This window comes from Terrapene carolina, unplaced genomic scaffold (genome assembly GCF_002925995.2).
Source record: "Terrapene carolina triunguis isolate 2854851 unplaced genomic scaffold, T_m_triunguis-2.0 Scaffold714, whole genome shotgun sequence".
Classification (NCBI taxonomy): domain Eukaryota; kingdom Metazoa; phylum Chordata; order Testudines; family Emydidae; genus Terrapene; species Terrapene triunguis.
In genome coordinates this window covers 14,851,305-14,862,973 of record NW_020665065.1, presented here as the reverse complement: position 1 = coordinate 14,862,973, position 11,669 = coordinate 14,851,305, and the positions used below count along the sequence as shown (strand labels likewise).

The 11,669-nt window shown below is 41.6% G+C and overlaps 1 protein-coding gene across 2 annotated transcripts in view; it reads right to left on the bottom strand.

Moving 5' to 3' along the window:
• Nucleotides 1-11,669, bottom strand: part of CAPZB (capping actin protein of muscle Z-line subunit beta) — a 120,723-nt gene that overhangs the window by 24,029 nt on the left and 85,025 nt on the right. For both annotated transcript variants that reach the window (XM_026659951.2, XM_026659950.1), the window contains exons 5-6: nt 887-1,028; nt 237-353 (exon numbers count right to left, since the gene is read on the bottom strand). In XM_026659951.2, coding sequence (XP_026515736.1) covers nt 237-353; nt 887-1,028 — 259 coding nt within the window. The remainder of the gene's footprint in view (nt 1-236; nt 354-886; nt 1,029-11,669) is intronic.

Genomic DNA, 11,669 nt, shown 5'->3' with positions numbered 1-11,669 from the left:
GGTCAGCTGACTCTGCTCACCGGGCTTGGGTTCCAGGGCTGAAGAAAAATAGCTGTATAGACATTTGGGCTTGGGCTGGGGACCCTGGGAGGGTGGAGGGTCCCAGAGCTCAGGTTCCAGCCTGAGCTTGACCATCTAACAGCAATTTCTAGCCCCTCAACCCAAGCCCCATGAGCCTGAGTCAGTTGTGGCCTTGCTTTGCAGACATCTCCTCTAATGCTAGTATATTATAGTACCTGTCTGGTAAGGCTTCCTCCGAGGTTCATGGTACCGGAACCAGTTTTGTTAGTTTGCAGCCATAGCATCACCGTGGAGGTCAGCTTGTAATGGGCAGTGCGACCACTGGACTTTTCCTGAAAGGGAAGGGGAGGAAAAGAAGATGGAGAGACAAGTTAAAACATAAAACCTAAAAGATGGCAAAGCATGGGGGAGTCACATCAGCAGCCACAGGATTGAAAAGCATAGCTGAATGGCCAGACTGAAGCCAATGTTTTATATTTTAAAATGCTCTCTCTCACACACACACACACACACACACACACACTTTTCTAAAGGCAAATCTAGTTCAAGAAATTTACTCCCCAATGCCCCATTTTTATTACTTAATTGGTGATATTTATCTGCAGACCTTTAAATTAAAAAAAGCTCATGGTTACATGCACAGAAAAGAACGTATTTTCAATCTTTCTGGGATCCTTTTGATTACAGCCCTGACTTATCTTCATTCAAATTACTTAAGGGACTTTTCAAAAATTAATAGAGGAAAGGTTTACACAGCCCCAACATAACATTGCATTGTTCAGCTGAGCACCTGTACGCCTTTATTGTCTGGAATTAACTGGCTTTTGTTTTCATTTAGGAATATCAGCTGCCCCACAGGATGTACCTGAACTTCCACCACATGAATGGAATCCCAGCATCCCTTAATCTTCTTTGATCCGTCTCCAGCTTTCTTAATAAGGATCACACCAGCAAAGCCATGATCCAGATCCCAGAGGTAGACAGAGGAGACTCCACCTTCAAAATACCTGTAAGAAGAGAGCCAATAAAGATTCCAGATAAACAAAAGTTCCCAGATTCCAGAATGTTTTTTTAGACTGCTGTTGAGAGCCTACTAGATACCCAAGAACTTAAGTTTTCATATTTTTACATCATTCATTTTAATAAAAATGATTGTACTTTTCTCTTAAAAAAAATAAAAACCTTACATGGGTTAGTGAGAAACAGCTATTTATGGATATCTATCCAACTTGAGCGAACAACTCCTCCCATTCCAATTAACTGCAACAGCTGTTACAGAGCAAGCTACAAACCAGGCTGAAAGTAAGGGCTGTATTTGATAGTGTAGTTTTTCCTTCTCACTACCGAGAGTGTCTGGAAGTTCTTTATAGCAAAGTCTGCTAATTAAGACAAAAGGGAACAGATAGGTGGCTTTATGCTACAGTCTGAAGTTTGTGTGAAGAAAGCTGACATTTTGATTTATTGCTATCAGAGTTAGACTGAAACCAAAGTTCTTAGAAACGAAGGGCCAGTCAAACAGTCTACAGAGGACCGTTGGGCCAGCCAGAGCGGCCGCCATTGATGGCACCACACCAGGCATGGTGTAGTGAAGTTTCCACATCTGGCTCAATCCTCTGAATACACAAATCTCTGGGGTGGCCCTGCAGGCTGTGCCAGGTGTCCACGGACAGTTTGAGTGTATGGTGTTGCTGGGATGGACAAAAACATCCCAGCACATGGCTGAAAAGAATGCACCTCTGATTTTGAATACGATGAGTGATTGAAGGAAGGCCAGATCTCTAGGAGTTGACTTTGTGTAAAATGTCATACCGGTTTATGTTCAGGATTTGGGGCTGACAGCACATATAGAATGTCTCTAGCCACTCCAAGTCTGCTTGTAAGAGGTTTCTGACCCATACAGCAACACAGATAGTACACAGACTTGACAGATCCTGAACTTGTCTCAGCACAAACACATTTTTGCACCCCTAAGCAAGACATGGATTTCATGCAGGAGGCTGGTACTTTGCCTGATGCCCACACTTAACGGCTGATGTAGGCCAATAATCACCGGGGTTCCAAGTCACCTTGCAGTAGCTCAGGTGGAATGCCATCAGGTCCCGCAGCACACCCATACCATAACTTTTGGATGGGTCTTTTACATTTTGAGTGATGAGGGATCAGTGTTTGTCCCTGGATCTGCAGCCATGTGCTTTGCCAGGTCTCATAGCTCATCGGAAATGCCTGGTTCAGCACATTTTCATAATGTGTTTGTTGTTTTCCTTCTGTCCGGACCTTGTCCATCGATGAAAAGGGAGAGCCATCCGATTTCTTGATGGGAATGTTAGAAGGCTGTTTATGGCTGCCACTCAGGCATGTGATGGCTCCACAGGGTGATGCAGATTATTGTACTTCAAGCTGTCCTCTGCTATCTCCCAGAGAGTTGATGTAGATCCCACGGTCACATTTTGTCATGGCCCAGAAAATGCCTTTCAGCTGTTTATGGACTTGGACATCTTGCTTGTGTGCTTCTGCCTTTTTCGCTAATATATCAGAGACCTTTTCAGAAAGCCTAGGTTACTTACATGACCATCTCATGCTAATTGTTCCATTGGTGGACATGTAATATAGCATTATGTATACCACTCCAGGCAGGCAATCTCCACACTGTCCGAGAATGTACGGAGGGCCACTGGCTAGGTTTAAATATTAATCCACCTGGTATCCTGCTTGGGAGCGGGTATAAACCAGGGAATAAACTTAAAACATTGAATCTCTCTTCTTTAGTGGCCAAAAAGTACATTCTTGCAAAACTGAGAGAACTATGAACTCTGTAAAACCCCACACCTGCTCTTTTGCTGATCTAACTGCTTTACACCTTTCTTACCACATTATACATGTGGTGGATGAAACATCTACTGTAAAGTAAACAGATATAGTAGGGATTGGGGAGCATATGATTTACTTTTTGCTTTTAGCAGACTGCAACTGTAATCCTATAGCATTTTAGCACAATTATTACAGTTCCTTCTTAGCAAGTGTCTACAGTGAATCTCAAGCTCTCCTTATGCAAGAGATGTAAAGCATGAATATTCTCCCACAGCATGCAGAAAACTGAGATTTTAGTAATTTAACTACTACAGCAAAGAATTTCAGTCCCTGCTTCTCTTAACTTTGTACTTATAGGAATTTCCATGACACTCACAGCTATAAGAGTTTAACTCTCACGTCATAAGGCTTAAGATGTGTCACACCATTTAATGGCAGGATTTTAATTTGGCTTTTGTTTCTGCTTTAGTGTTAACTAGTCTCTCATACTGCTAGCTATTAGTCATGACTGGACCTGATGTATAAACTACCAAGCTGACTGTTCATAATAGTGTGGTTCTAATGCTGTTCAGTCAGTCTGGTGCAAGTATAGGAAGCTGAAAAAGCCAAGAGACAAGTGCTCATATAGCTATAGACATCTAGTTCATTTTCTGAGTGTTCTTCATTCATATGCTCACCATGTACACTTATGGGTATACACAATATCAGAGAATCCATGTTTTGAGAAGGCTGCTTCAGTGGTAGCCCCCCCCACATTGGAATAGTGGCTCAGCAGCCAAGGGAAGGAAAATGTCATCCAGGTTAAACAGTTTTGCAGCCCTAACTTTAACTGCCTTTTGAGGAGCATGTTCATTTAAATTTACAAGTGATTTCATGTTTCCCTTCAGCAAGAAAGGAAAACCCCACTCCATTATTAACATGACAAAAATCTATTTTCTTTTTACACAAGCCTGTTTTACTAACTGCATTTAAGGTTTGATTCCACATGCTGTTCATTTTGGATCTCCGGATATGCTACAGACAGTTCCAGAAGTCAAATGCATCCTCCCAACTCAGTGCCCACAGAATAGTGTGAACAGACAGAAAGATTATTGTAAAGGAATGTGGCCTACTCTACTCAAATATTCTCTCTGCATCTGTAGGACACAAATCAAAGCTTAAAAAATAAAACCCACACACAACCCCTCTCCTCCCCCCCCCCACCATACAAAGAGACACCAGTGCTACCCAAATTCTTCCTTATTGCACATATGTACCATCATACCAAAGAATGCTGAAGACTGGGAGACAGGTATAAACAGTTAATTCAATACTACAGCAGTTAGTGTCCAGTGAGGGACCTTCACTATGGATCAGCAAGCACAGATGTGGCATTTAGTAACAAAGAAGCATATAGTACTGTCCTATGAAGTATTGTTATCCAGAGACATTACCCCAATTAAAAAGGGAAAGCCTTTCAACTGAGCAGACATGCTGAAACCAGAACTCTGTTGGGTTACCAAAAAAACCCTCACTCTCCTGAAGCATGTGGGAATGGATTGTAACTTCTGCATTGATCAGTGTGCCTTGCAGTTCCTCAGAAAACTGACCGATGCTTCCTTGGAGAAGAGAGCAGAAGGGCTGAAAGGCTAGAGAATAGAAACTACATCTGCCTCCATAGCAAGTGTGCTAAAAATCACTGTGGGTGAACTGGCAGTCAGTGAGATTATTGAAGGGTATACAGACAGTTTCCCCATTATACATTTTATGAGCTTGCTATGAGCCTGAAACATTAATTAAGAATGGGACTACAACAAGGTTTTTTGGAAATTTATTCTTACCTACTGTACTTTGATCCTAATGACATGAAACAGGAAAAAAATAATTTTTATGTGGTTCACATTTATGAGATTTTACATAAAGGCTTTTGTGGGTATTTTAAGAATGTGCTAAAATGTTGTTTGAAACCACATAAAACCATCTGAAGAACCTCCCGCCAGAACTAACAGCACACACATGGAAACACTTTAACTAGTCTTTGTATATTTAATGAATCAAATATAGTATTAATATTGTTTTAAATACTAACATGCTATTTCAATAAAGTTACTTTGCCATAGCCAGCTTAGGTATCTTGAGACCCAAACGATAATGCAAACAATTGAATGCAGTCGTGTTCAAGGGATGAATGTTAGCTGTATGCTTCACCAATATTTGATTATTCCAAAAAATTCACTGGTTTTCCTGAGAAGAAAGTGTATATCACTGATCAGAAGCACTAGATTTCAGCCAGAGTCACATGGAGACTAAATTTTAGGGTTCAGGTTTTATTCCTCCCTAATCAGTTTTTATAAACCATACTGATGTGGGACATGTCTGATAAATACATAAACCCAGGACATCATGTTTAGGGAACTTTTCTTTAAGCTTACTTTCTCCAGGAAAAATAAAGATGATGCTACAGGTTAATTGGCTACTATATAACAGAAAATTGGACAGAGATTGGCAGGAATTGAAATCTACATTTGTAAGCATGGATTTGCTGCACAAGGACAGGACTATATCCAAGAAAGCTTTGTCAGACACAGAAAAAACAGACACACTTAATAAAAAACTAAGCAGAAAGGTGGGCAACTGACTTGGAAAATTCTACCTTCTTCTTTGAGGTGACAGTCTACATGAATCCCTACTCTTGATCTATGCCCCTCTGAGTTTTCTAGATTGTTGTATGTGTAACTGCAGTGTTGGGCAGATTATTGTACATCTTCCTCAGAAGCATCTGGTTGCTAGCCACGGTCAGAGAGAGAATACGGATTAGATGAACCACAGGTCTGATTCAATATGGCAATTCCTATCTTCCCGTGCAACTTCTGGTGCTTTGCAAGGCTTCCCAAATGTGAATACATTTTTCAAAGCTAATAAGAATAGCTGGGAACTCAAGTCTTCTTCAGTTTAAGGACTGGATATCTCCAGATTATTCTTTGGCATGGAGGAGGGGGCAAGATTTTGCAGTAAGAGAATACTAAAAAAAAAAAAATTTTTTTTGGTTGTGCTAACCACCCACCACCCTTTATCAGAAGGCTGCACTACTGGTTGACACACTCCTATATTATGGAGGCTTCAAGGGGTAACCGACCTTCAATAAAGACTGCTGCAACTGTTTCAGAGACTTAAAGTTATGTTTCAGGAAATATTTACTGTGCACAAGAGGTTGATCCCTGGAGTTACTGAAAAGGCATTACATCCAATATATCAATAACTCTCGCCATCTAAAGTTCAGAGTAGCATGCCATTTTTCATTGGAACTCCTTTATAGTTTGAATGTCATGGTCAGGTACACAGATTTTATGTCCATTACTCTTCAACCACAGAACTCCTGGAAAAAAGTCTTTTTACACAAAAAATGTCACACTAAAAAAAATTTTTTTTAAATGACCTACTTTATGAATGTGAGAAAAAAAAAATATTTAAGTTAAGAGAGATCCAAAGCTTTATGAAGTGTTTGAAGTTTAGGTGGGTGGACACATAGGATGGAAACTTGTTTAAGGAACTCTAGAGAGTAAAAGCTTGGCCAGAACAAAGCTATAACTTCAAGAGAGTTGGGTTGGGGGGGGAGGGAAGGGGGGCAGGAAGTTTCCCTTCTCCCCAATAGCACACCCTAAAAAAAGGGGGACAGATTGATCACTTTATTTTACCATTAAAGACCAGATTATTAATGATGTTGTTTGGTGCCATTGGAAAGCTCTTTCCACAACACTTGGTATGAATTTTGGACTATACACTGGGAAAGTGAGTTTCCATCACACTGCAATGAAAACAAGCTATGGCTCTCAATTTCACTAGAACCAAGTCACATCCATAAAAACACTTGGGCATTTTCCAGTGGGTAAGCTAGTGCCAAAGACAGCGGGTGGGTTTTTGTATCTGGCTCATGACTCTTGCAGCACAACATTAAGCCACAAAACCCAATGCCAAGTACCAATACCATTTGTTTATGAAAACCATTTTAAAATGTTAAGTGGTGCTTTAGACTGGATTTGGTAAAGTGACACTGTTCACTTTGATTTTTTCTAGATAAATTATATAGATGCTTCTTGCAATTGCAGAGTGTAACAGGAACAGCTGGTCAGCACCTAGAAGTGAGTCTAAGTCTCTTGATATTGATAGAAGACGAAGTCCTATTGTCTCCCAAAAATGCTTTTGAGCATTCGTCTACAAACATTAAAATCACCACCAAAAGGGCTGCTGTTTTCTGGCAGTTCTAATGGGTGACTGATACCACAGGGAGATCAATGGAGGAGCCTATTTGAAGGCAGAAGTTTAACTGACTGGTAGGACACATGACAGAACAATTTTCATCATGTACCTCCCCCACCCAAAACCAAATGTTGACTTGCATTTTTGTTTTCTAAGTATAAAAAAATGGCCAGTTTCAGCAAGGAAAGAGGTGTTGTCAAGCCATTTATTCAAATTGACTACACATTACTAGCTCATGGATGGAAAAAGATTTTAAGGCTACAGAAAGAGTTCAGTTTTGTCATCAGGTAATTTCACCATTGACCTTCTCCCCATCCCAGATTTACAGCAGCAAGAAAATACAGAATACTGTTCAACAATAAAACAACAGGCATGAGAATGCACAGGACAGTTTGATATAGGGGAAAACGAGCAGGAAATAATGTTTTTTACTGGCTCAATTAGAGATAATTCAAAGTTCCTTTACTCCTTTCCCTTCATCTCACACACAATCAGGAATGTGGCCATATGAAGTTCTTTAAGGATGTTCCCTGAATACTAGAAAAGGTAAGATGTTTGTGTCCTCAGTCCCGTTTAATGAACACATCCCAAAATATGCCTGTGGATTCTGTACAGGTATTTAACAGAAACTTTTTCCAGCACACACAGGTGCAACAGTCCTATGAGCAAGCATACCAATAAAATTAGGTATGTGTAACTTCAATGCCAGTTACACTTAACTGCACATCTGGACTGCGGCTGGACGACAAACTGCAAGGAGAGCTATAAAGAGTAATAATGCTGCCTGCATGTTAGGAGAACAGCATTCAAAGCAATCAAACAGCTAAAAGTCAGAAGCTGCCTAGAATCCTGGAGTTTGTGGCTTTCTATACATTACCATTGTCAAAAATGACATTCCCCATTTAGTTTCCCCAAACATTCAACTGTACTTAGTGCTTGAAATGTCATGACCAAAACCTCTTTGAGAAGTCACCAGCAAACTACCATTAGCCTCCAACACAAAAGACTGAGTCACCTCGTAACACCATGGTCTATCTCCAGTTACAGAACAGGCTCATTAAACCACAGGAGGCAGAGACTTGCAAGCAAGTCTCTCACCTATACCCATCAGTTTGACCAACAGCAGGCCATTCTGTAGAGCGCCCGCTGCATATTTAATGAAGTTGCAGACAAGTTTTACATTCTGCAAACTACAATTGCTCACACATGCTGTTCCAAAATAAACTAGAATTATGTCAGTCTCTTAAGAGGCAAACTGCAGAAATACACAGTGGAGTCCCAGACTTGTTTAAATAAGTAGTTCAGCACCTAGACGTACATAATTACAGAAAGGGTCCTAGTGGAGGTAGTGCCGTCATCAGGACGGGGCGAGCAGGGCAGCTATCCGGGCGCAAAGCCGGGAGGATGGAAAAAACGTTAAGGAGCACAAATATGCTTGTTTGCCTCAGGCGCTAAAATGCCTAATTACGGCTCTGGGTGGAGGCCCCAAAATCTAAATACAGGGAAGGGCCTTCTTCCCTTCCTTCAGGGAAATTAACACAAATACAGTATGGGGTAAACAGCTTCAGACAGCAGTCTTGTGACAAACTACAGCAAGATACGCTGAGTTACAGATCTGCAAAACATTGACAGGAATTAGATCTTGAAGGCTCTCAAACTATTTACACCCTTACAAACTAGGCTGGAGAACTCTGAAGCACCACTGTCTACTCCACCTGCTGTCTGGGTGTGAATCTAGGAAGTGCAGGACAAGTCACACTGCTGCTGTAAGGAAAGATGCAATAAACCTAGAGTTGAGCCTCATTAAATTCACCAGTCATTCACCTTTACTGATCTACACAGAACAATCTCTGTATTTGCACTTACCACTTGGGAACATGTTATTTTTATTTGAAGCATAAAACTGAATATTAAAATATATTTGGCAGAAAAGATGGGAGGCCTAAAATAAACTATTTCTTGTGCATGAGCATTAAATGTACTGAAATCATGCTTGGCACAGATATTGTATGGCATATTAATTCACACATCAAGTTTACTCTAGCCAGTCAGGTTACAAGAAGGACTATTATTCGCTGATGAGTTAGCCTTCTGACTAGGGTTGCCAACTTTCTAATTGCTGAAAACCAAACTCCCCCGCCCCCCCTTTCCCCAGGCCCTTCCCCCATCGCTCGCCGCCCCGCTGCTCCAGAGCTCAGGCCTGATACCAAGCCTGCCTGCCCACGAGATGCAGATAGGAGCAGCCCTAGCTGAGCAGGGGCTGATGTGTGTTGATGGCCTGGCGCCACCTCTTCCCCACTCCTCCGTGGTAACCAAACTTTTGGTGTCCGGTCGGGCACTGCTAGGGGTCTCCTTTTTGAGCAGACTTTCTGGTTGAAAACCGGGCACCTGGAAACCCTACTTCAGGGCCGGCTCCAGGGTTTTGGCCTCCCCAAGCAGCCCAAAAAAAGCCGCGATCGCGATCTGCGGCGGCAATTCGGCGGAAGGTCCGAGCGGGAGTGAGGGACCGTCCGCCGAATTGCCGCTGAATAGCTGGACCTGCCGCCCCTCTCCGGAGTGGCTGCCCCAAGCACCTGCTTGCCAAGCTGGTGCCTGGAGCCAGCCCTGCCCTACTTCACCATCTGATACCAACTTATTCATTAAAAACATAGCATACTTTTAAGACACTGTGGGAGAGCTTTCAGAGATGCAAAGGGCAGTGTAGTGCTCAACCTAAACTGAAAGTATCCTCCACCACTTTCTAGGTTCACGCCAGAATCAGTAAATGTGGATGGTGATGCTCTTGAGCTCCCCAGTCCGGATTGTAACGGTCAGATAGTCCAAGGGCCAGTTTCAGATCTAGTTCCTTATTACTGTGCCCAGACCTGTAGCTCAGTGTACCTTGACTTTCAAATGGAGTTAGGAACCTAACTGACATCTGTGCCTTTGAAAATCTCCCCTTGTACTTTTAAGAATAAACGGCTCTATTCTGAGCATCCATGTATATTCTCTAACAGAGATTCAGATGTTCAGCAATAAGACAAACAGCTATATGAGCTAGAAAGTTTATCCTTAATCAGTCTATCTTGTTCTGATGCATCTGTCTGGCCAAACATTGTCTTGAAGGGGGAGTCAAGAGCTTTGGAATTATCAAACAACCAGCCGCACCTACAAATGTATGGCGATGAGCACGATAAAGTGGCTCAACAACAGGGACCTAGCATTATTAAGGGGTAAGTCACTAAACATCTAGGCTTGGCTTTTCAAAGGAGCCTAGGAGTCTGGAATTCTGATGGACATCAGGCACCCAACCTCCCTGAGGCTTTTTTTTAAATCCCAGCCGCAGAGGGTAAAGCTGTAATGTTCAACAGGCAGCATGGTCTTATGCAAATGAAGTTTGTCTTGAGGAATCAAAATTTTCGTAACAATCATAAAATTAGAAAAGGGACAAAGTCAGTGCTATTTTAGGTGGATTTCAGTAAAGCATTTGATTTTGTGCTACAAATTCTTACTTCAAAAATCATTTCAGATTGGTTTGGACAGTAACATGTGGCTCAAGAATTCGCAAAGAGCATATACAGTACAGATAACCATGATTTAAGAAAGGATCTAATGGCATATGCACAGACAGGTATTAGGTCACTTCTTAGGTAGAGTTAGTGTCCAATTAATAATCAGCACATTAATATGTACACAGATGCTGCTGAACAGAGGGGAGTTCTGAACACCAACCAGAAATAAGCCTATTGTTAGAGAAACTGATAGAATTCTGAGAAATAACCCAAGAGTGATGAGAGGCTAGAAGCATTCATTTGCTAAGAAAAAAAAATCAAAGGTAAATGCACACATCTTGATTAAAAGGGTGACTGGCGGGGCATGAGGGGAAGAGGATATAAGATAATCCATAAATAACTGAAGATTGAAATACCAGAGAAAGGATTTCAGTCCGATAATGAGCATAGCCAGAAAGAACTGGAGAAAGTTAAATAGAAAATTTAGTGTGAATATTACAAAAGACTTCCTGATCGTGAAGTAGGAGACTATGAAATGGTTTCCAAAGGAAGTAGCAGAACTCCTTTCATTGCTTGGGACACTGAAACCTACGCTAGGAACGTGTGCAGTGAGGACAATGCTGCATCAGCAGGGATGACGTAATAGGACTCTTCCAATTCTTGTGTTCAGATTTTAAGACACTAAGGATAGGGCAGCAAGGGAATCCAAGGCAGAGAACAACTCTGATGAGTATCAGAATGCTCAAAAGGTGCTTTAGAAGGAATTCTGCATATAGATGCACCAAAAATGAAGCACTGCAGAAGAGAGAATCGGGTCAAGAGCAACTAAATGATGTTTCCCAATACGCTCATCTTGCTTTCCTCTCTCACCCCTTTTAAAAACTCATCGCAGCCTGCGTAATTACATAGAATAGTGCAAAGCTGTCTCTTATTAGGCTTTGAGCTGGCTAAAGTTAAGGAAGGGACCCGGATTCAGCCCTAACTGCATTCTCTTACATCTGAAGAGTTTGCTGGCATAACCGTCCTGTTTTTAATTCTGTAAGCATCTGAACATTAAAGTGACTAGCATTTTGGTGATTTAAGCCCGTCTTATGAGATGTCATCTTGGACTTA